Below are 26,249 nucleotides of genomic sequence, written 5' to 3'. Positions count from 1 at the left end.
CTTTTCCTGTTGGTTCAGGTGTTGCACTAAAGAAGTATAGCTCCAGAATGTCTCATCTGGACAAATAGTCATTATTTGCCCATGTTTCATGAGTCGCTTCCTGAATCCATTTAGGTAGTCCCGAAATTTCGGAGAATTTGGGTGATGTAGTATAAACCGAGGCAAGAGCCCCGAATTTATACCAGGCTTTTACTTCCTTTGAATATGAATTTGATTTCATCCATACCCTAGGATATTTTCTTGAAACATCAACCCTGATTATGGCGGGGTTAATGTCTAATCTTGTTTTTAATTTCTCCCAAATTTGTTGATAAACTTGAAATGGAGAATTTGTAGCTTCATTAGTATCAACCTTAGATTTTCCATTGTCTGTATTAGGTCTAAGGTTGATCTTTCCATCTTCGATCCCCGAGGTGTAGGATTGAATTGAAGACTCGATATATGAATCTGGAGTTTCAATTTTTGTTTCAGCCGACTCATTTGTACATGATTCCGACTTAACAGGTGTGCTAGGGGTATTTGAATCTCCTGCTCTAGGTATAGAGTCATGTACTCGAAAACTCTCTATTTGAGAAACCAGTAGCTTCTCAATGCCTTAGAGGATAGGCATTTGTATTACATAACATAAGTGAGTATAAGCTTGTAAACATCTTGTGATTCTATTAAAGGCAATTCTCTTATCGGCTTGTTGTAGCCTACCCACAACTTCTGCATTCAGAGCAAGTTTGTTGAACTCGTTTTGAATCATTTCAAAGTGTTCTCTCAAATGTCTCTGCATTTTTATGATGGCATCGATATCACCGCTGTCCATCTTTTGTTAAAAAATCTGTAAGAATATTTTATGAGATTTAATAATCACAATATTAAAAATATAATTTTGACATAACGCTTGCCATCCCAATAATCTGACCTTCTCGGGTTTAGATTATATTATAATCCTCAAGAAAGTTATTACTTGTGTGTTATCAACTTTTAAAGTAAATTTATTTACAAGTAAAAATAATGGTCATTTTTCAAAAGTCCTTTTTACTGCATAAAATTTTTTTCATTGATATATCATCTTATGGGTTCTGCATCTGAGAAAATTTCACTGTAATATCTGCATAACTGTCCCCCTTCTGGTGTGAGCAAGGTTAAAACTGTCGTCCACCAATAATCACTGGCATCTGTATATAATATCAGATCATCTTCATCCTGTTGAATAGCAATTTTCGGAAGATTTTTACAAATCTCCTTGAGTTGGCTAAGTCCATGAGTGTGTTCTTTCGTCCATATAAATTTCGCATATTTTTTCCGTAATTGACTGAACACTTTCATGTGTTTTGCTAGGTTTTTAACAAACATCCCAGCAAAATTAACAACTCCTAGAAAACTTTGAAAATTTTCTTTTCTTTTAGCTCGTTTGGAAAATTTTGCACATTTTTATATGATCCTGCAAAATTATTCAAAACTCGTCGATTTCTATTATGAGGAATTCAATCTTTCATGTGGCAGTGACTGCTTTCTTTTCAAATAAATCAGTTCTTCTTCCTTGCAAACTTTAGAGAAAATCTCTAAATATCATGTTCCTCCATATTTTTAGATTCAAATAAAATATCGTCAATATAGACAAACATAAATTTGAAATAATCTTTAAATAGATTATCTATTTTTTTTTGAAATATTTGAGGTGAACTAGCAAATCTCATTGATAATACTTCTCAGATATAGTGTCCTTGTAGTGTGGAGAAAAGATGTGAATTTCTTTCTTTCTTCCTGCATCTGAATCTAATAAAAAGTTAAAAACCAGACTTACAATCAAATTTAGAGAATATCTTCGCATTGCATATACAACTAATTAGATGTTATCTACTAGGTATAAAATACCCATCAAATTTCAGAATCTTATTAATTTCTTGGTAATTAATAACTAGTCTGGGTTTGTTCTTTTTTATTACATCATGATTTCTTACAAGAAATCATGGGCTGACGTATGGTGAAATTCATGCTTTGATTAAACCAATGTCTAGATATTCATTGATTATGATTTGCACATCCCTTTGATCAACTATGTTCATTGGGATAGGATTGCATCGGACAAATTCATACTATTTACCTTCCTTAATTTTAAGGCAAGTTTTGAGTTGATTTTTATCCCACCATACCAAGGGATCTTCATTGTAATTTTCTTTGATTCTTCTCTTGACATCTCCTAATGATACATTTGATACAAACTCTACATCATTATGTTGTAGAGCTAACTTGAGGCGTTCTATGTCTTCTGGTTCAAGCTTCTTATCTACTCTTAATTGGAGCATTGTTTTTCCAAACCGTCTAGAATCATTCATCTTTGGGTTCAGAAGTTTTTCTTAATCACCACGCTTGCTGCGAAATTAAATTGGAAATTTTTGTAAAAATTCTTCTCTTAGTCTCTGAACTATGATTTTGTGATCACAAGGTGTTGTGAACAATAAGCGTCTAGTATCATTTTTTTGCGTGTGGGATTTAAACATTTGTAGGAAATTATGTCCTAACAGAATGTCAGCGCGTGTATCATGAAAATAAATTGGTGGTGTTTTTACCTTATACCAAGGTGTTTGTCCAACACCTCCAATCATGATTTCTGTCATTTTAATCCATTTACATAAGATTAAAATCCTATTAGAGAAATATCTTCCAGCAATCTTAGGTAAATCTTCTTCCAATTATTTGAAAAAACTCATCTTTTTGTTGTACAAATTCCAGCTCCTGAATCAATATAAGCAGCAAAATATTCTATCTTATATTGTACGTATAACATTTTTACTGGAATGTATATCGAGAAGAGCTTGTGGTCATTGAATTTTCCACATTTTATCCTCAGCAGTAAACTCTATTATATATTTTAGATGTTTTCAAGATTTATGTTCCTCAATAAATTCAAGCCCAAGAACCAATCGATATGGTTCTTTTCCTAGAATTCCTTTGATATGAACTTCTAATTCTCCAATGTTAATAATTCCTTGGTAAGTTCTTATCATAGGATGGTCCAAATAATATATGGAGGAAATTGATTCATTTGCTTCATAATACCAAATAATATTTCTACTTCTTTCCACCCTTCTGGACGTCTAAGTTTTCTTATTATCGAAAAGCTTTTTAGTGAATGTTTGGTTACTTGGACATACGTTTTTCCCCACCTGTAGCTCGTAATTATATCCCTTTGAAAAGATAATCTTCTTAATTCCAAACTAAGACTTTGATTTTTCTGTAGAATCAGTTTGTCTTGTATTTGGATATCTGTTTCCTGGGAAACTCAACTCTTTTTGGATAAATTGCATGAGTTACTTTTCCAAATTTCTCAGATATTTCAATAAACTCATTTCTAATAAACAATTCTGAATTATGTATATTAGATAGAGCATATGAAATTTGATAGGTAATAGAATACGGTCTATTACCGTCTTTCATCAGCCTTTTTTTCTTTGAAGTTCTAATACAACGTCAAAGCTCGGTTGAAATCTCGATCTACCAGGTTGTAGGAAATTCTTAGATAAATTACTTATACAATTTTTTCTGCATAGAGATTTCCTGAGATTGTTCCCAGTACTGAATCTTGAAGGTTACACATTTATTTATCGCATGTAGCTATATCAATGGGTGAATCTATTTCTTATTTAAAAGTAGCTTTTATCATAATCTAGATTGCTCCGATATGAATCTAGGACATGGTTTGTGATACTTCTATCCTGATTTTTTGTAATTCTGCCTTAATTTCTTCGGAAAGAATTAGTTGGATCTCCATTCTATTTCGTGTAAGTTCCATCGGAATTGTCATTTCTCTTCTGGAAACTTTATAAATTAGATGATGCTATCTATTTCTTAGGCCAAGACTTCCTAAGAATTTTTCGAGCTGTCCTGCAGAGAATCCCTGATACCTCTGAAGACTAGGATTTTATCTCATGATCCTCTGGACCATGTTATGGGATATTGTTGTCTGACTAAAGAAATCAAATAAATCTTCATGTGTTTTGTGTCGAAACACCTCGTATTCAGTCAGATTCTGATTCTGTTCCATCAGAAATTTCCTGACTTAAGACTTCATCTTCTTCATATATACTTTCGTCCGAGGCAATATCTTCAAGTCGGTATACTTGAATAAGATATTGATAATAAAATGCTTCTTCAATATCTGGGGTTGGATCGAAGCGTTTAATACATCTTTTTTCATTTTCTAGACAGTTGGTTGAGATATGACCTCTTGCTCCACATGTCCAGCTGTTACAATCCTTAAAACTTTAATTAGTTCGAGTGTGAGCTCTTCTGAAAGTTTTCTTTGTAGGTGTTCTTCTTGCGGTTCGATATGTACTCGATGTTTGAGATGATATCCTACTTCTTGATGGTCCACTTCTTTTGCCCAGATTTGTAAGATCTAGCATTTTGTCTAGACCAAACCGTTCTTGGTTTCCAAGAATATCTTCTACTTCTGGCACAAGAATAAGTTCTAAAACTTTTCCTCTTCTGTCTTTGTGGTTTACTTCCAATAATGGTTGGAAGATCATTTTCTTTCCAACACAAAGGAGTACGTTTGTTAATACCCCTTCATCGTTTGTAATTCTTTTGTAGTGCTGCTAGATGATACCATTCTGCCAATTTTTCTTTGAGAAAAGAGGCTCTTCGTGGCAATGTATTTAGATTGCCAGGGACATATTCCCCCCTTATTAGCATTTCTCTCTAGAGACTTGGCATTTTGGCGAAGAAAAGTTGCATTCTTATATCTTTTTCGACCCCTGAATTTCATCTATATTTAGTGAATAACATAATATATTCATCCACTAAACATATGCCATATAATTCAAGACTATACAGAATTTGAGTATATTTCTTTTTCTTCTTTGTATATTGACTGTTAACATAATATACCCATATAAATTGTGTTTTAAAAAAGGTAGCCATTCTTCCGGCTATCTCGCTAAGAGATTCTCCGACTAGGACGGATTCTTTGGTTCTACCAAAGTAATGTCCTAAGCAATTTTAACTGATCCTATAAGACTCATTTATAAAAGTTTAATGAATCTTTCTCTATTGAGATCAAGTGTGCATGCTGCGATTCTCATAGCAGATGTCCAATCATCTATGAGATCTTCTCTGTTTTTGAAGTCTAATACATCTAGGTTAAGCATAACTCTATAAGAATGTATAGCTTCTAAAACAAATTTCCCATTGGGTATTTGGTGCAAAGAAATTTGACTCTACCTCGACCTTGTTCTTGCTGGGTATGATTCTCCACCAGTGTAAAAGTCTGGTTGAGATTCTATCATATTTATATTCTGAGATCCAACACTTTCTCTGGTGGTTCCTGCGAAGATGACCAGGTTATGGTGGGTTGTTCACCCCAGTTGTGTTCATCTTTAGATCTACAACTTTGAGATTTGCAAAAGATTTTGCAAGGTCTTGGAGATCCTCTAGACCAATACTTTCTAAAGTTGTCATCAGATCAATTTCTTTTCTGAGACCATTTTGATTAGATTGATCATCTTTTCTTCTTCAGTTGCACCGTTACCACAAGCTATAGTTTTTTATTAAACGACAAGTGTCCGATTCTACAATTACGCATTCCTTCAATTGACACCACAAATATGACTTTAATCAAGATCATAATCTTGTCCCTAAAGAATCAAGTTCTTCAAGAAGTTTGATCATTTTTTCAATCCACTTGCCTGCCAAATCTCCTCCAAGAAAGGAAAGAAACGAAAAAATCAGATCTTTATTACATAACATGATCATGTGGCCACCAAACATATGAAAAGCTCATCTAAGCGTAACTTCGTGGAGGACCAAGCATCTTGGTCTTGCCTGCAAATTAGGCAAAATCAACTAACACATCGGTAATATCTGGCCATCTTGTCCTCGTGTCGTTAGTGCATTTGTGATGCCATGCAAAGGGCAAGTGGAATTGAACCACAAATATTTTCTTGATACATCGACACAAGTTGTTGATTGGGGACACTAAATTTGATAATTAAACAAAATATTCAAATTTTTGCCATTGATATATATGTAACTATGATTAAAGCTTAAATCATGCGACATGTTTCCATCGCTTCTCAACCAAATCAATTATTGTTCCGCCCAAGAATTGCACCACCTACAAGTCACAACTTACAATAATCGAATGACAAAAACTTGTGTGAGACGGTCTCACGGGTAGTATTTTGTGAGACGGATTTCTTATTTGGGTCATTCATGAAAAAATATTATTTTTTATGCTAAGAATATTATTTTTTATTGTGAATATTGGTAGAATTGACATGTCTCATAGATAAAAATTCGTAAGACTATCTCGCAAGAGACCTACTAAAATCGAATATATGTCTTAACACAAACATCGTATTTCGATTGCTTTCCAGCGATATTACCCCATCGTGGAAGCTTTCTATACACCAAGTCTTGATCTAAAATCAAGTCTTTTAATGTGGGGCATCCCGCATTGGAAAAAAAAGACATTCCCACTTTTTGTGGGGAAAAAATAAAGGGCCATTTCAAGAGACCGTTCTTACTTTCCTGGTTATCATTTTGTTGATGTACATTCACTAATTTTCAACTCAAATGGGAGTCACTTTCATTTGAAGCGGAGAATTCATAATCTGCAAGAACTACGTCAACATTTTACACGTAAGGCTGGACAATGGACATCGAATTCGGGCCAGTCCACTATGGTGACTTGAATAGAGATTTCTTCTTTGACTAAAATTAAGTCGAGTATGACAAAAACATAAACTTCTCAAGTTTTAGAAATCTGTAGCATCAACTGGTAGAGAACTGGCCCTGTGGGAATAAAAACTCTTAGCTGTGACCATGTGCACCGGACTACATAAACTGTAGGCAGACTCATAATCATGTTTCCTTTCAGAAATTGTTGATGAAAATGTTGTAGCATGCTTCATTGAGGCAAAAGATTCAAGCCTAAATTCGCGTTCCTCATCCTGTGTATTGTTCTTGCATTCTTCTGAGTGAGAATCCATACTGGGATGCTTGACCACAACCCCGATTTTCTCATCTCCAAGCTCCCTCAACTGCATCTCATACTTGGACTTAAGCCACCTTAACTCCTGCTTAATCTCATTCCCATTAGACGCCTTCTCTTTGTTGATTCTTACATTCGATTCATCCTTGTTATTTTGCTCTGACGTTTCATGTTCATCTCCAAATTCATCGGACAGATGGGATGTGCAGAGATTATGCTCGCCGTCCGACTGGCTTGAACACATTGGAGCACCATCTGTAACACATTGTTCCGGACCTTCAACTTGGTATGTAATCTCTTCAAAACGACCATGTATCGCTCCATCTCCGTGCTTAGAACATTGATGAGCTTGCAGATTCTTTCCTGGTTTGTGGGACGATAAATAGCCAGCTTGAGCACCTTCTGATGCACAATTCTGACAGTAGTTACTAATATTTTTATGAAAATTTTCTTCAAATCCAGCACCTGTTTTCCAATCCGGTACCAACAAAATTATTTGGGCATCAATCATATCTGCAATCTTGGTTACATCTTGATCTGTGATATCCAACTCATAAACCATTTCGGCAGCAACACTCAAAGCTGTATCATTTTCAATGTCAAAAGGGAAGTATATATTCCGGACACGACCTACAAATTTGTATTTGAAATTATATATTTTCAGCACATCATGATGAGAATTTTCCACATAAATGAATCCAAAACACATGTACCTTCTTTATCGGCAATTCTGAGTTTCAAAAAGATAGTCCCATCTTCACCCCTTCTCCCCTTGATTTTAATGTCCACGTTATCCAAGTGATCATCTTCATGATATGTGAATAAAGCTATCTCATCCGCTTCATACTCAATCGAGTGGCAATCCAAGTCATTTTCATGATCATAATAAAGATAGTTTGAGTAACCATTGGCTAAAGAACTGGTCGTGCTATGACGAGCACTCAAGAGGGGTTGCTTTAAAATCGAGCCTATTTCATCATAATCTCTCTGATAATTCAACATCCTAAAATCATAAAAATTATCATCGATTTGGAGAAAAGGGTCGTTGAGAAGTTCCCAAGCAGATAACCGGTCAGACACAGTCGCTAAACACTTTTCAACAAATCGCCGTACCTCAAAATCCTTAACTTTGTAAAGGGCATCTGGTTTCTTCCCCTAAGATGAAATGAAACAAATCTTTAAGTGAAAAGGAAAAGTCCCTAAATTATAGAATGACAGAAAAAATTTAGTCCGGATTCTTACAGAGATCACTTTCTTATAGATTTGAGCAGGATGAGTGCATTCACTATATGGATACTCAAAGGTCACCATTTCCAAAATGCACATTCCAAACGAATAGATATCCACTAATTCATTATATTCCTCGTTGTATACCTCAGGAGCCATGAACTCCGGTGTTCCTGATATTATCAACAACCAAAATCCGACACAACATCAAAGTTTTTACACTGATTAGAAAAAGAATATCAAGAAACTTCAAAACATTGCACGTACCCACACACCGTGCAGCATGCGATTTCCGAAGGATTGCAGCCAATCCGAGATCACCAATCTTGACTTCACCTTGATTCCCATTGACAAAAATGTTATCGCATTTCAGATCTCTATGAATCACAGGAGGATCATGACTGTGGAGATAAAGAAGCCCTTGTAAAATCTGCCTGCACCAGTGCTTGATAGCTCTAGTATTCACCCTTTTATGCTTTAGCCTGTACCTATTTCAGATTAACGAAAATCACATTAATGTGTATCAAAACATAAAGATTTCAAATTCCCAGATCACCAAATCTACAGCAAATGGAGACTTACTGTCTGAGGGTACCAGAGGTGAACATTTCCGTCACAAAATTGATGTTTCTATTGACGGTATCAACCCAAGATGAGTAGAATTTCATAATATTGCTGTGTTTCAAAGTCTTGAGTAAATGGATTTCACAATACAACCTCTCGAGATCCTCAGGGCTCTGTAGAAAATCGTAGAGCTTCACCTGATTCCAAGCTACTTCAATCCCTTCATACTCATCAAAAGCTCTGTAACTGAAACAAAACGAAGAAAAATTGAACCCCAAAGTAAATGACTGAATGCCATAATTAACAAGACTGAAAAGCTCAAAGCTTGGAGATACACAATTTATTAAACACATACACTATTTTTGAAGCCCCCTTTCCAAGAATTTCATTGTACTGCAATCAGAAATCAAAACAAGAAACATGAAGCTAAAATTAAAAATAAATAAATACATATGTTAGGAAGAGAAATAATCAGAAAGATGGAAAATACAGCCCCCAAAAAAAGAAAAGAAAAGAGGACGGTACCTTTCCATATCTTCCAGTGGGATCAACTTCAACAAACTCAGACTCTTCTAAATCAAGATCAGTAACACCATTCATCCCTTAAATCAATAATCAATTTCCCCCACTCCTAGTTTTCTTTAATTTGAGGGAGAGAAAGATGGAATCTTTCTGCAATAATGATGGAAAAATTTCAGCAAAAAGCAAGAGGAAATACAAGGAGCATGATTTGTGGGGAAGAGGAGGATTTGGGGAGTCCATAAAAAGGACAAAAATTATTTTCCCAACAACTCACAGACCACAACACCCATCCGGTAACTCCTTTACTTAAATCCCATAAATTTCCCAGCAAATTATTTTATTTTCTAGTTCCTTGGCTAAAAAGGGCGAATCTTGACAAAACACCACTCTTTTTAGCGTACATTTCATCTCATCACGGGCTGTAAAAATTAATACTAAACAAAAAACGCAGAACGCACACTAATTGAGTCGGAGGATCGCCAATATATATATATATATATATATATATATATATATATGTATATACATATTCTTTTTGCATGTAAATATATCACTTTGAAATTTGAGCTGCATGAGAGATACGCCAAATATTTTTCAATATTATTTAATTTCCTCACCCACCCCACAAGAAATGCTTCGATGTAATCAAAGGATTTGCCCACCATAAATTAATTCAAATAATCGTTTTTTATTTTTATTTTACTTTTCTGTTGATATAAAATATAATACATCTTTTGTGAGGGAACAAGTCAATTATATTGATATTTACAATAATAAATAATAATTTGATAAAAAAGTAATAATTTTTCATGAGTGACCCAGCTAAAATATATTGTTTAGAAACACCAATGAACCACATAATATATCATGTTAATTCATATATAATTTGACTGAAAACTTAAGTTGGAGCGTATTTGAAGTCATAATTCTGAATTTTCTAGAACATATCTTGATCTTCCAGATCTACACGCTTTTTTCTGAGAATCTTTTAGTTTTCTTTTGTGAACTTTTTTTTTAATGGGTAAGAGGGTGATCTGAGCAAAATGACTCATATATAGATAACGTGTATCATTATCTTCTGATATTTCTATTTTAGATCATGATAAAAACAGAAATCTCACTTATCTCTCTACACATTAAAGGTTCACAACCTATTATTAGATACATTAAAATCCAATAGCAAAAACTTTAACTGATCACTTTAAGTTTATTATTAATTTAATAGACAACTCACACCACATAATTATTCACATGTAAACTCGTATAAATAAAATTGATCCAACATATATATCTGACAAAATTAACTAATAAAATCTTATAACAAAATTTTCTGTCAATTGGATATTAGTTTCGGTTGAAAACTACATCATATTTTAAATTAAATATAATAAGTAATTAAGTACAAGTTAAAGACTTCATAGTCATCAATTGTACCATGGTACGGAATCGCCGGCTTCTAGACGGCTAGAATTTTCAAGATTCAAGAAAATCTAATTAAATAAAATAAGAGGACATAATTGAAAGAAACAATTTAATCTTATTTTTACAATGTTACGCGTTGAATTCTTTTTGTATGCTTGAAGTTGAAATAATGACGACATTTCATTGACATAATGTATAATTTATTATCATGTTATTAAAATTTCAGCAATTATTTTGCTTCTAAAATTTCTCCAATTACGAAAGACATTATTTATTAGCTTCACATGTGATGTACTTTGGTCCGGATGGTACGTATTTCTACACGTTCTTGTGTAGACTTTGTCGGTTCACATTTCACACTTTAATATGATTCGTCTTGGTCTAAAGTAGGTGGAAAAGAATCGAATCGGGTAAGATAAAAATTTGTGTGAGACGATCTCATGGATCGTATTTTATGAGATGGATCTCTTATTTGGGTCATCCATGAAAATTATTATTTTTTATGCTAATAATATTAATTTTTATTGTGTATATCGGTAGTGTTGATCCGTCTCACAAATAAAGATTCGTGAGACCGTCTCACAAGAGACCCACTCATCGGATAAAATATAGTCAAATTTGAAAGCCAATATAGAAGTTTTCAATCTTTTTTGCTCAAGTTTGATTGGAATCAAAGTTCAAGTCCGAGCTCGATAGAACAATTCGACATGTTCGCGAACAATTCAAAATTCAAGGCTCGAAATATAATTATTTTAATAAAATATTAAAACTCAGAGCGATTTTTATTTATGTAATTGGAAAGTGGGGTTACACACATGCAGCTTCACATGGGAGCACATGAGCTAACCCCAATAGACAATAAATATGGATGTTCGTCTATACTTCATGAAATTTAGCTAATCTTTCACCTAGGAACATAATGAACCACATAAAAAGCTGATGAGAGTGAGAATTTTAAATAGAAAGTTAGAAATACGTCACATATGTTTAATGTTCGGACCGATCTTTTCGATCGATAAAATCTAACAAGTGAACTAGATCAAATTATATTATAATCAAATATGAGTCTGAATCGATATCACATATACTGATATTTGTTTACTAAAATTTTAACTATTATGCTTAAGCTAAACTAAATAAATAAGCATAAGAGAATAAAGTATTAATCTAGATAAATTAACTATGGAAATTTTTAATTAAATCTAACGATATTCATTGATGTTTAATTAATTATTAAATTCTTACACAATAACAATGAAAATCTCCTATTTTATTTATTAATCTATCCATGCGTTAATATTAATAAATCTATTTAAATTGAGAGTGTAATCATTTATAATTGAATATAATTATATTTAAATACATTAAATCTTTATAGAATTTCAGTATTCACATAAAACCGAGCATATAAATCAAATTCATTCATAGTCAATTAATATGTGTTGATCGTTATCTATGTTGTTATATTTAATCAGTCATAATTATATTCAAGATTAATCAATGAATATTTAAATAGTTGATCACATTATTCACAATTAATATTAAACAAATCAAAAAAAATTATTGAAAACAAACCAAAAATAAAATAAAATAAAATATTACGTAGAATCAAAATAAATAATATAAATACAAATAATTACGGACCAACCCAAGAAGTAAATCCTCTTAGGAATACACGACTCTTGCAATTGTAGATATTAGATATTATGAAAAAATAAAAATTTACATGAAATGATCTTACGAATTATATTTTGTTTGATAAATTTCTTATTTGATTCATACATGAAAAATATTATTTTTTATTGTGAATATCGACAGGATTGACTCGTCTCATAGATAAAGATTTAATGAGATGATCTCATAAGTGACCTACTCGACCTACTCGTACAAAACTAATTCAATAAATAATGGAATAAATTTAATGTTAAAAAAATAAATATAAAATAATGGAACCCGACAACGATCTTTTTAACGCAATAGATTTGGAATATTCCTGTGCCCAATGGATTATAATATGGGCTGATTATTTACTCTAATATAACTAATATTTAATTGTCAGCTAAATTTTTGGAAAATGGAGAGTAGATGTACGAACATCTGCGCCGGCGATCGGCCCACCGTGATGGTGACGAACGACGACGGAATTGACGCGCCTGGCCTCCGAGCTCTCGTTAGCGTTCTCGTCTCTTCTGATCGATTCCGCGTCTTGGTTTGCGCTCCTGACTCGTATGTATATACGCGAACACCTAGTGTATTTCTGTGTTGGGCCTATAAATGTTATACCTGTATACCTGTGTGTACGATTTTGATTTCGCGATTGATTGCCTACGGCATCCAAAATTGTGTTTCCTGCTTCGACTAGAAATGATGATTATACTTTAGCTTCATTCTCCCTGTTGGTGCTATAAATCGCAAATGAAATGATTGAGCTTTGATGATTTCCATTTCGGAGCGAGCCAAAGTTATAGCTTTAAAGCCTTTCTGATCATCAGCCCATGTTTGTCGACGTGCAAAGTTTGAATTTTCTTGTACGTTTGCTGTTTAACTTTTCATGTAAATTGTGTTGGCTTTTTATGTAATTTTTCTATGTCAGTGTCTTGGATGACTCTTCTGATAGGAGATATATCAATTTTAAAATTTACTTTAAGAATGTAATTTTGTGAATATGATTACTGTATGGTTTTGGAAAGTAGACGGAGTAATTTCTTCACCCCTCTGCTTTTGCATGGTGTGGTCATGATTGACTAGAGTGACCATTTTAGATGCCTGACTGATGGTTTTCAGTGACGTGGCTAATGGATTTGCTACTATGCTATTCCTTTCAAAAAGTTTTGTTGGATATTACATTTCTGTTTCTATTTTCCAGAGAAAAATCTGCTGTTAGCCATGGTATTACTTGGATAAATGCTCTCTCTGTCAAGCCGGTGGAAATCAGTGGGGCTATTGCTTTCGCAGTTTCTGGTAAGTTGCAAAGCTCATTGTTTTTCTGTCATTTAACCTCTTGTGCTTCAACGCCATAGAATTTTTTTTAGTAGAAATTCGAACTCCCCAGTAATCAGACCCAGGTTAGAGAAAAAGGGATGTACAAGACCACGTAAAATGAAGGATATTGCAGGCAATCAAGTTTTATTTTGACACCCTTTGTGTGCGCATATTTTCATTTTTGCATACCTGGAGGGAGATGAAAAATGTAAAGAGGCTAATTAATTTTATTAATGAAAATAGTATAACATGAACAAGTACATTACGTTTGTAGAAAAGGAAAAGAGTTACTTATGCAATTTGCAATTGATGAGATCGCCAAAAATGAAGAATACATCAAATAAATGGATTAGCAAGAAAACATGAATCAGATTTATCAGAATCCTTCCAATCATGTAGCACACTGAGTCTGGGCTGTATCGATAGCAATAAATTTTTTATTTTATCTATAAAAATATATGCAACAGTTGGGCCAGTTTGGCTCTCAAACATCTTCATATGCAAAATTAGTTAATTTTTTCCATGAAAATTAAGGCTTCCATAAAGTGGCAGATGCAGTTTAGTGATGAAGCTGTTGACCTCCTAGAATTTATGGCTTAGGTTTGAGCCTCGAAGGCACATGCCTAGGTTTTTTTTTATAAAAAAAATAAGCATTTTATAAAAGATTGGCCTCGCATTCTACATTTTACTGTCAGATCATTCCACCCAATGCTGGAGTTTTGCACTTGGGCAGACAACACATTACAACATGTTTATAAAATAGTTGAGCTCATCAAGTCCACAATCCTAATATATGGAACATCATCAGAGCTGCATTTTACCTTATTGTTTTTGTGGGTTAACTGTTGGTGTTATGTTTTTTCAAAATTTCTTTGGCATGTGTTTGTACAATACTTTCAGGAACTCCAGCTGACTGTACATCTTTGGGAATTTCCAAAGCTCTCTTCCCCTCATTTCCTGATCTGGTACTTACCGTTCAGTGACTGGAATATAATTGCTGGCATTTCAGATTTTTTCCTAAAGGACTTTTCAATGAATCTTAATCAGTTGCTGATTTCTACGAGGAAAGTATCTGACATGCATATATTTTCAATGTCCGCTTTGCAGGTTATCAGTGGCATTAATATGGGCAGCAACTGTGGTTACCACATGTCAGTACAATTTCTGCTTTTGATCACTGGATCCTTTTTACTTATGTGTCTGTTAGTGTAGAGTTTATTTTGCAGTAGAGTAAACTTAAATGGGTCCCTGCAAGTATCGTTTCCATTTTGAAGTGCAGTAATGTGAAGTTAAATGATATTCAGCATTGATATGTCCAGTACTATGACTTACGAGGTGCCGCACAACCTTTCCCTCAAACATGTAGATTTATCATACAGAAGTTAATCGTTATGATTTTTATTGCTTAAATGGGTGTATAAGGATGTTGTAATGGGTGTGTAAGTAAATTTATCAGGCAGAAGTTTACCGTTATGATTTTTATACCTTAAATGGGTTTATAAAGAATTGTTGTAGTGAGTTGACCTGGCCACCATTAGATTCCGTGCTTCTAGTGACTGCTTTTCTTGATAAACGCAGTGTTTATTCAGGAACCGTAGCAGGGGCTCGGGAAGCCTTTTTTAATGAAATACCTTCTGTATCTCTATCATATGCTTGGTATGTGCGCTAGCATTTTCATTAAATCTAGCCCAATTGATAAGGGCTTAGATTTGTTCCATTAGATTTCTTTAATGTAAATTCAGTTCACTTGGATACCTAACTTTCAGGGTTGGAGGAAGAAGTAATATCAATGATTTCACGCTAGCAGCAGAGGCATGCTTGCCCATAGTTTGTGCCATAATGGCTGAAATCAAGAAGAAAACTTATCCTCAAAACTGTTTCCTAAATATTGATGTGCCGACAAATGTTGCAAATCATAAGGTAGATTTAGGTTTGTTCCAGCCACTTTGACATTGACTTGGACATTTATGTTTTGACATGTCTAAGTATAGATTTTAGGTTTGATGGCATGATACAGTTAACATATGTTCTTTGTAACAAATATTGTTGTCTAATCAATCTTTAAACTTGTCCTTCAGTGTTTCATTTTATATTTGCTCAACGATGGTTTTACTTGTTTCAAAACATAGTCCACTCCATCATATTTTTCTCATTTTTTTACTCTCAACTAATTTAAAAGATACTAGTCATTGCATCCTTGTCTTCTTAGCTTTTGTTGTGTTGATTGAAAGGGGAAGATGACTAGATGCTTACTTGGCCTTTGAACAGGGTTATCGACTGACCAAGCAAGGCAAGAGTATTGTGAAAATGGGGTGGACTCAAGTTACTTCTGATGCTCAAAGAGAGAAAATGTCCTCAACTATGACTATGGAGACAAATTCACCACTTAGTTCTGAATCAGAGGCCTCGAGTACAAAACATGAACATCTATTTTTTAAGAGAGAAGTACGATCTTGCTTGTTTCATCTACCTGATTGTAATTGTGAAATCCTTCTGGCATTTGAGACAATCTGCATACAACAGCACAGCATCTATTGGCCTTTTTTTGCTTTTAAATTCACCATACTTGTTTCTTGGCATATTTATCGCTTTCTTTTGGGCTTGGACATATTTGATATGTTGTGAACTCGCTAGGATATGGATGATGACACTAGAGCATGCTGAAATCTATCAGTGAGAGAATTATGCATGTGTATTTCTACACCCACAAGTATTTCAGTAAATCCTGGTTAAATGTACGACACTAGGTATTTTGCTTGAAAGATCTCTTTTAACGTGCCAGCACATAATTTTTAAATTTAATTTGTATATTACTTCATCAGTAAAATTTATTGTTAACTTAAGCCAACACAGTTGGTATGAACATGTGTGGTTTTCTTAGTCTCAAGGAAGTTTTGATGTCACATCCTTATTAGTTATGCAGCATCATGATTTTGTGTCCTTTTCATAGGTCACGGGATCACAAGTGGAAGATGCTGACACAGACTACTGTAACCTTCGAGAAGGATTTGTATGTCTTTCATATTTTGCATATTTTGAGCGATGCTGGTCTATTGGTAATTTCTCACCTTTCGTTGCAGATAACCGTTACTCCTTTAGGTGCCTTGTCTCCTGCAGAGGTGGATAGCCAAGCTTACTTTAAACAATGGCTGGTAGATGTGGCCGGATGCTTCTCTTCTTCCCTGTGAGATGTATTTTCTACCTTTTTTATTTCTAAAAAAAATTAGAGTTTTGAACGACTGTAAAATTCTTTTCAATTAACTTTGACTGCATCAAAATCAACTCTGAATCCCCACCCACAATTCGGTTCTTGATAATGTGACTGTCTTTTGATCCAAAATATTACATATCCTGACTCAGATGTCTTGACTAATCTGGATGGCGTTGCTAGTAGAATGGCCAGTATGTTGTTCTTGAAGCTGAATTATATCAGAGGTATCATCATTCACGTTCCCATTGCCTACTTACGGGGTGTCGTGTCATTCTAAAGCATAATTTATTCAAATATACTAGAAAAATATCGACACCAATTTGCAGATGGAATGTTATTAATCAAGTCTTTCATAACATTTACATTTCATTTTGTAATTCTAAATCATTTCTGAAAGGTTGATTTCCCGATTCATAGTTTCTTGGAAGCTTTAATGTGTCCAGATGACAGATGAACAACACTTTATTATCAAAGGACCTTCAACCGGAATTGTTTTTCGTTAAAAAGGTCTAATCAACATCTATAGTCACAGAAACTGGCTCCTGATCATTTGCTGAATTGGAAATGTTGAACTTGAATAATTACCTCATAATGTTTTAATTACTAAAGAAATTGAAGCTCTACTAAATTTGTTATCAATCAATCTCAATCCTAATAATTTATCTATTCAAACCATATGTTATAATGCTTGTTTGTGTTCATTTGTCCACGATGAAGAGTGATAAATGTACTTCTAGCGTGATTTGCAGCCAGGATCATGTCTTTTTCTCATCAACAGAAGGAAAATAGAATTTTGTTCTGAAGTCTTACTTTTTCAGTCAACAAGGCAAACAAGCTAATAACAATAAGCAAGAACACTTTGGGGTCCTTTTTTGCTGAGGAAAGAGGAATAAATTAGACTTCAAAACTCTTTAAGTTTTTAGTCGAGGTGGAGAACAAGCAGTCTAGAATCATCATCAAAGGTTGTTCAAAGTTTCCAGTCATTCAAAGATTATTAAAACTGACACCTTTTTACATAAGTCAACCTTTAACTCCTAAGAGTTTTATATTACCTATCAAACTGCGACATCAACATCTAAAATAGACTAGACAACATACAGACATTTAAAAGCATTTACAATCTACACCAAGCATTCAACCACTTTCTTGGACAAGTATTTGTGTAAATTGGAGCTTTTGTCTTTACCCAACTATCTTAGAGTAAATGAATAATATTAATAATTTATAATTATAACATTCTGCGAGGGTTTCAGTTGAAAGAGACACCAAAACCAAAATGTAAAAAACCAAAAAACAAAATCTGACCGGTAAAACTTTCTATTTTATGTACAATACAATGTTTGTAAGTTGCTGTACTCCCATTTCCTTCCTTGTTACTTCTGTTTGTGTGATGTTGAGAAATGTCATTTGGGTGGTGGCAAGGTCGGTGGATGTGACTCCACTAATATGGACCACAGTACATGCACGTCTTCATAGGGGCAGGACTTGACATCCTCGTATAATATATATATCCCTCTACCTGCGAAACCAACACACCGAAACTGCAGTTTGTTATCTATATTGGCATATCATTCTGTTTTTTGTTTTTACTCTGATACGAACAAAATGATGACTGTGGAATCATGTGTGGTCATTTTAGATAGGGAAAATTGTTATTGTGAAATGAAAATATGACACGAGTCTTGTCGACAGAGCGTCTGATCGAACGAATTTCCCTGAAATAATGTGTGGACTTGAGTTATATTAGTCTATCATATTTCAAAATAGTAGGATATATGCAGTGAAGATTGATAATCTTATCTTCCGAATGAAAATATTAATGCATTATATGTTTGAAACTCTGATGTAGGGGCCTGACATTGTGTGTCAAATGATAAACCAGGAAAATAACAAGAACTAGTGTAGGATCATGAGTGAAAAATTAAATCGGAATGCAGTAGCGTACTCTTCTTCTTGGCAGAGTTGAGACGAATCCACAACTTCTTCAGAGGAGAGAAGAGGGATTGCAGCCACCTCATTTGGAGAAGAGGGTGATACTCATATTAGGTGAAAGAATTTGTAGGGTCCAAAATAACAAGGTTGAGAGAGAGAAACTATGGTGTTTTGCTTAGACAAGGGTGAAGTTTGGGTTCAAGTTATCTTACTTTTTTCATAAATATAATCTTTTTTATACATTGCCTTGCAAACGAAACATCGACACTTTATTATATTTTGCCTGGTAAAGTGTCCCTTTCATACTTTTTTCCCTTGCAGTAGAAGAAGAGGTCACTCTACCTATCTTCTGTCAAAAGGATCCTTTCTCTGTCAAGTAAAATCGTATTTTTCTAGACTTTGCCACTATATTTTCCCCATTTTGAGAGATTTTGAAGGCCTTTTCTTTCTTTAAACCAAGTGTATTTCAGTAAAACATCGACATTAAAAGTTAGGAGTATCTCTGAAGTATTCTGAATCTGCTGGCTCCACTTTTGCTAGTGAGGAGTCCGTTTTACCTTTTAGAGCTTTGCTAAGTTATGGGGTTTCTTTACCAAAAACATATTTCATGTCAATTTCAGTTCCCTCGTGTGGTCTGCTATTGCATTCGTTTGATTGAAATTTGTGTGTAATGAATCAAATTTCTTGAGTGTTGTGTTTCTACCTTAAGAAGGAGCCTTGGTATTCTCCAGATATACTTTGTTTGCGCCACGTCTAAGTGTAATATTAAATATTGAATTATTTAATATACACGAGGCTGGCATGATTTTTATATGAGAGCAAGGTGTAGAGATAATCCAATTTCTATGATGCCAAGAATCTTTTCGCTCGATTTAATATAAAATTTACATTTTCTCGGCGGATTTGCAGACTTGGCCAAGATTTGACTCAGCCAAAAGTTCTTTCTCAAGCCAATAAAACGGGTCGGTCTACTCGGATAACCCGTTTTGATATTTCTAGTTTCAGCTAGTTAGTCAGTTATTTATATGTAATCGTTATGTAACTCTACCATATCATAAATGAGTATGTCTCTTGTGAGACGGTCTCACGAATCTTTATCTGTGAGACGGGTTAACACTACCGATATTTACAATTAAAAGTAATACTCTTAGCATAAAAAATAATACTTTTTCATGGATGACCCAAATAAGAGATTTGTCTCACAAAATACGACCCGTGAGACTGTCTCACACAAGTTTTTGCCATCATAAATTATAATTTATTAAAATTATAAGGTAATACAACATTTTATGATTTTTTTAAAATAAATAAATTCATTGTTACTTATTTTTTCTCTAAATTTAAATCTTGTATTTACTCTAATTTTATTTGTTAATAATATTGCGTATAAAGCCTCTGGAATTATTTTTCTGTTCTATCTTCCTGTTTATAAAAAGTGAGTTTGAATTGTGTTTTCACAAAAATTGTCCCCTATCATTTAATTGTGTTTTCCTGATCATCATTTATAAATTCATTAATCTTTTAATATTTTAAATTGAACAAATTCAAAAATTTGCTAAAATTAATACATAAAAAAATTTAAAAATTTTTGAGTCACCCGGGCTCAACATGCGTAGTTCCGCCATTGGTCCCGCACGATCTTGATTCACTCGAACCTTGGTTTCTTTCATTCACCAACGCATTATTCATCAGCATTCAAATTTGGCTACACCATCTCACCCCTTAATGCTAGGTCACACTCTTTCACGGCACGATCACGAGCGCCATGTAGCTACCTTAGAAGGGGCTACTTTGCTTCAACACCAATGTCACCAAAAGCACAAAAGGTGGATCCTTCTATGATTCACCAACAAAGAACTCCCAAGCCATCTTCCCTTAGATTGCCACCCTTGTTTTCTCAAACGGGCACTCCGGTCGAGAATCCCATTCTTGAAGTTTATCGACTACCTTATGACGAGATGATGTATAGGTCCAAGACGAGGCCTCCTCTTGGCGGCCTCGTTTCCGTCGTCCCTTCTCCGCAGTTCAGACATGGGCATCCCAATGATTTTGATCGAGTAAAGATATGAGTCTAGCTTGGCCCTTAGCTTGATTTTTTATCAAGTGATACCTCCATAAGGATCCGGGTCATGAATGATCCAGGATATTAATTGGATAGCCCAGATCAGAGCCAATATGCCGGGTACTTTCCTCACTAGCCGGACATTTCTTCTCTTCCTGGGTAATCAAGCACTCGGGTACCTTATCACCCGGGCTATCTCGAGAATTGCACGACACTCGAGTGTGATTGATACATGATGTCTAATCTGTCAGAGCAACATGAGTTTGGAGTGCTCTAAAAGTCATCAGAAGCTATAGTATGGGCAGCCGACTTGTCATACTTAGCAGGTGGCACTGGAAACGAGGTACATACCCCGTTTTCTACTATAAATAACAGGTATTAATGTCATTTACAGATTCTGAATCTTTGAACTTTCAAGCACTCATATCTATTCTCAAATATATCGCTTGTGTTCATTATCTTCAACCTGCTGACTTAAGCATCGGAGTGGCTACGCCGGACACTGCTCCGGCGCCCATTCACGAGTTCCTTTCTTGTTTGCAGGTGTTATTGCAGCCATTATCTTCACTCGAATTCCTACACGCTAAATTATTATTGATTTGGTCTAGTGGAGCCCCTTATCCCGACTCATCCCTTTCACTAAGATAACATCATCAAGCAATTCGAGCTTGCTCTAAGGGAAAACCTCAGTTACATGTGAGAGACACATTTATTTATTTATTTGTTTTGTTGGGTCAAATTGGGTCGTTTTCCACTCTCATGGGCCAGGCTAGACTCATCTCAGGACGTAGCATGGATTTAACCCGAAGTGAAATAATTGATAATTTGATAGTTTAATTTCAATGTCGAATGAAATTTTTATTATCAGCAATTTGAAAAACTTCAAAATTTTAATAATAACCTTGTAATTTTCTTATAGAATGTTAGAAATCAAACATATGTAAATATGAACATTTCAGTACGTATTCTAAATCGAATTGAAATAAACTACTGTTGAATGAAATTTGTAGCTTGTGACTCGATCAAACTTGACAATTCCTAATCACTGCGATATAGTAAAAATTTAATGATGCTAAACTTGAGTAATAAGCATAATTTATGATGTTTGAGTAAGTACAGACAAACAATTATAATGTTTTTTTTCAACTAATAAAATAAATTTTTATTTTTTGATTTTTTTTACATAAGACATTATTTGTCTTTTATTGACATGAAACTTTATTTTCTTTAAATATATCAAAATGAATATTAATGAGCTTAAAAACACACACACCCACATATATGTATATGTTCTAAAAAAATTTACATCCAAAAGGTTTGTTCTATTATGCATGCACAATAACTCATATGATATTGTTTTACATATCATCTTTATGAGACATACTTCCAACGTGACCCGTTTTATGAAAAAATTATGTGTAAAATATCATTTTTCTTTATAAATATGAATTGTGTCAACCCGTCTCGCGAATTTAAATCTACGATACTATCTCACATAAGACAAGGCTTACTCTTATGCATTTTGTATGTTAAGGTAATTTGGTAATGTGTGATAATATATAATATATATGGTATGTGATGTCCCTTTTGTTGGAATCGCGAATCAAAATAAATGAGTTATCAGTGAACATGTTGTATTAAAATACAAGTGAAATGTTATTTCATGTATAACATAGACTCAACTAGTGGATGTTCACCAATGTAACACACCCGATATAACATAAACTCAATTATTGGATGCTGACCCATGTAGCACGGAATAATTTTATTAATTGTTAATATTCAAGCCACCAAATTGAAATTCAACAACACAATTTGACAAATAATTAACACATGCATGATTTGAGTTAGTAAAAAATGGTTGGTTTGATTATGTAAGCAATGATGTTTTATTTTTTTTTCTATTCTAAATTTCACCTATCGATCACGAAGACGAAGAACGAAGAATTTGGGGACAAAGACGTCACTTCTGATTTGCCATCTAATCTTTCACTCTTTTTATTTCTTGTGTTGAGATGTCTAGACTTTCAAACATGCGTTGTTTTTGTTTAGATTTTATTATGCACTAAATTTTTCATTCTAGAAGATGGTGTAGTTTTGTTGATACGATAATTTTGACTTAGTTGTTTATATAATCGAACTCCTTTCGGTTTGATTGGTTATCTAGTTTTTATTCGACCTCAATTTACTGGCCCATTGTTTTTTGTCTGATTAATTCTACAACTCAGGAGAGAGACTCGAATTATAGATCGTTAGAGACACATCGTTAAATGTTTATATTGTTCATAAGGCATATAACGTTAGCGGGGCTAGGTAATAACATCGTTTGCATATATAATCTAAACTTAGATTCTTATTAGAAATGTTTGAGTCAAAGTTTGAATTATACACTTTATTCGTCACTTGGAAAATGGAGAATAAAATAATTAAATGTTATTGGCCATTAAATGACTAAAATTCATGAATATAGATACAACCAGGAACAGTTATTATAGAAACCAAGTGAAATCACTCCTCTAGATATTTTCTTTCATTGATATTTCTCAATTCAGTGATTCGATTACTAGTTATTTGCAATTAATTCGTGTTAAATAGACCAAACTTTTTATTGATTCTTCTAAATAAAGTCGCGACTATTTTTTGTTACAAGCACTAATATACTTTTTTATATACACTCCTCGTGGAAATGATATTTTACTCTAATATATTAAAACTTGATAACCGTGCGTTTGCGAGCAGAAAATACGCAACAAATTTTTGACGCCGTTGTCGGTGAGCGCTCTAATTAATTATAATATTAATATCACTGTCAATTAGTCTATACTTTAATTTATATATTTTTTTATTTATTCGCTAATCTGGTTATTCTCTGTGTAGTTTATGCGCAAAACTCATAGCCTCGACTCGTTGTTTTTTGACCCAGAAATTGAAAAGACCGCAAGAGTTTTGAAAAAAGCACGAAGAAAATAGGTTAAATCAATGGCTGAATAAAGAGAGAACGAAAACCCTCTATCTCCTATGGTGCCTATCAGAAACCATTTCAAACCGGTGATCAACCCCCACTATTCTAGCATAGCTCGCGGAACGATAAATGCTAACAATTTCGAGTTGAAGCTAGCACTGATTAACGTGGTTCGACAGAACCAGTTTGGGGAAGCAGCAACTGCAGATCCACACATGCATCTGAGGACGTTCCTGGAGATTACCGACACGGTAAAAATTAATAATGTTACTGATGATATTATTAGATTGCGTCTGTTTTCGTTTTCTCTCAGGGATCAAGCTAGAGATTGGATCCAATCACTGCCGCTAGGGAGCATAACTACTTGGCAGGAATTCGCCACAAAATTCCTTGCAAAATATTTCCCACCTGCCAAGTCTGCACAGCTGAAGATTGAGTTCAACACCTTTCGGCAGAACGGATATGAGCAATTGTACAAAGCTTGGGAACATTACAAGGAACTGCTCAGAAGATGCCCAAACCATGGATACGAAGATTGGGTGCAAATTGAGTTGTTCTATAACAGGTTGAATGGCCAGACACGAACAACAGTTGATGCAGTCGTTGGTGGTACAATATTTGCGAAATCTCCTAACCAAGCATACGATTTGCTTGAGCAGATGACTATCAATAGCTACCAGTGTCCCAGTGAGATATCGGGAGTTAAGAAGACGACCGAGTTGTATGTAGTGAACCCCATCACTTCACTTACTGCGCAAGTTTCTTCACTGACTACCCAACTCGCAGCAATGAATAAAGGACATTATACATCTAAAGTAGCAGCTACTACAAAATAAGGGCCAAGCATGGAAACGACACATTACGTCAATAATCATGGATATGGCAGCTATCGAGGGTTCAATGCACAAAAACTAGAAGGCAATCCATCCAATCCATCTCTTGGGGATTTGGTCAGTACGTTTGTGAGTGTGTCCTCAAAGAGGATGGAGCGGACAGAGACTAGGCTTGAAAACTTAGGACACATGTGGCCAATGTTGGTGCTTCCTTAAAAATCCTTGAGTCGCAGGTTGGGCAGATAACGAGGCAACTCACATCTCAATATTCAAGCGCAGTACCAAAGACTGCAGATACGAATGTGAGAGAAGTGAATGTCGTTTTCATACATCATGAGAAGATTGGAATGGTAGATGGAGAAAAGGAAAAGGTTGATCTCACACCCATCCGAGAAGAGGAGTCAACTCCAAGCAAAGGCATCCGAGGTAAGTAAGGTAAGAGTTACGATTTGGATCAGTGCATTGATATTTCCTTACTTCTCTACCCTCACAGATTTATACAGTTGAATGTTGAGTTTCAAAAGAAAAAAGGTCTCGAAGATTTCAAGAACCTGCACATTAACATTCACTCTGTAGATAAGGAGGAAGTTGCACTTACTGAAGGATACGACGAGGAGATACAAATAAATCTTCCACAGAAGCTGCAAGACCCTGGGAAAGTCGATGTACCATATGCAATAGTGTAACAAATGGTGGGAAAAGCTATTTGTGATTCAGGGACGAGCGTGAATGTAATGCCAAGTTCTCTTTACGAGAAACTTGGACTGAGCAGGATGAAGCCCACAGAACTGATCTTGCAGTTGGCCGATAAATCTGTCAAGGTACCGTTGGGTTTTGTGGAAGAAGTTGAAGTCCAAATAGATAAAATGATGCTTCCAGCAGATTTTTTTGTGCTTGACATGGAGAACGATAAGAATGTTCTTGTCATTCTAGGACGATCATTCTTGGCTACTGCTAGAGCCATCGTTGGCATGAAGCAAGGAAGGCTGACCATGGAGGTTCAAGGTCAGAGGGTGGTAATCAAGGCATCTAAGAGATCACACGATCAATGTTGAACATGAAGGAAAGTCGGGCTGATGACTTTAAACAAAGCGCTGTGTGGGAGGCAATCCATGAATTTTTATTTTTCTGCACTTTTATTTTAGTTACTTATTCATTTTATTTATAATTTTTTAGTCACATGTTTTAACATCATTTAGACTAATATTATTTTCATGAGCAGATCTGTATCATGAGTGGAACATCCCAACGATGAAAGGAAATGGTGATAACGATGAGCACTGACGCTCGTCCCCACAAGTATGAATTGTCCTAATTTTTTTATGTTTACATACATTGAGGACAATGCATGTTTTAAGTTTGGTGGTGGTGGTGGGGGGGGGGAGGGTTTTAATTTTTGCTAATTAAATTCTTGCAATCAATTAGTCTAATTTATGTAAAAAAAATTAATCAATGTCTAGTAAGCCAAGTGTGTAACAAGAATAAGTAAGCCAATGATGATAATTCTTGGCAAAATGGTTGAGTCATGGTGCATGTGTACAAATTCT

The 26,249-nt window shown here is 34.5% G+C and overlaps 3 protein-coding genes across 4 annotated transcripts; 2 read left to right on the top strand and 1 right to left on the bottom strand.

Annotated features, from left to right (window-relative positions):
- Positions 1 to 6,678: 6,678 nt before the first annotated feature.
- Positions 6,679 to 9,630, bottom strand: LOC142543428 (putative serine/threonine-protein kinase WNK9). Its single transcript, XM_075650679.1, has 7 exons — positions 9,302 to 9,630; positions 9,132 to 9,169; positions 8,795 to 9,022; positions 8,480 to 8,700; positions 8,228 to 8,385; positions 7,699 to 8,140; positions 6,679 to 7,615 (listed from the first exon to the last, which is right to left on the bottom strand). The coding sequence occupies exons 1-7, from the start codon at positions 9,374 to 9,376 to the stop codon at positions 6,750 to 6,752; spliced, it is 2,028 nt and encodes a 675-aa protein (XP_075506794.1). The 5' UTR covers positions 9,377 to 9,630; the 3' UTR covers positions 6,679 to 6,749.
- A 3,076-nt stretch (positions 9,631 to 12,706) lies between these two features.
- LOC142543427 (uncharacterized) lies at positions 12,707 to 17,327 on the top strand. 2 transcript variants are annotated; one of them, XM_075650677.1, is made up of 10 exons: positions 12,707 to 12,946; positions 13,587 to 13,681; positions 14,603 to 14,667; positions 14,810 to 14,853; positions 15,281 to 15,358; positions 15,469 to 15,622; positions 15,971 to 16,147; positions 16,653 to 16,712; positions 16,783 to 16,886; positions 17,063 to 17,327. In XM_075650677.1, the coding sequence occupies exons 1-10, from the start codon at positions 12,795 to 12,797 to the stop codon at positions 17,073 to 17,075; spliced, it is 942 nt and encodes a 313-aa protein (XP_075506792.1). In that variant the 5' UTR covers positions 12,707 to 12,794; the 3' UTR covers positions 17,076 to 17,327. The 2 variants fall into 2 exon arrangements, with proteins under 2 accessions (XP_075506792.1, XP_075506793.1); XM_075650678.1 differs by having other exon boundaries at positions 16,783 to 16,893.
- An 8,064-nt stretch (positions 17,328 to 25,391) lies between these two features.
- Positions 25,392 to 25,986, top strand: LOC142542047 (uncharacterized). Its single transcript, XM_075648495.1, has 2 exons — positions 25,392 to 25,707; positions 25,925 to 25,986. The coding sequence occupies exons 1-2, from the start codon at positions 25,392 to 25,394 to the stop codon at positions 25,984 to 25,986; spliced, it is 378 nt and encodes a 125-aa protein (XP_075504610.1).
- Positions 25,987 to 26,249: the final 263 nt, after the last annotated feature.

This window comes from Primulina tabacum, chromosome 4, assembly GCF_025594145.1.
Source record: "Primulina tabacum isolate GXHZ01 chromosome 4, ASM2559414v2, whole genome shotgun sequence".
Taxonomy (NCBI): Eukaryota; Viridiplantae; Streptophyta; class Magnoliopsida; order Lamiales; family Gesneriaceae; genus Primulina; species Primulina tabacum.
This window is presented reverse-complemented; position numbering and strand designations above follow the sequence as displayed.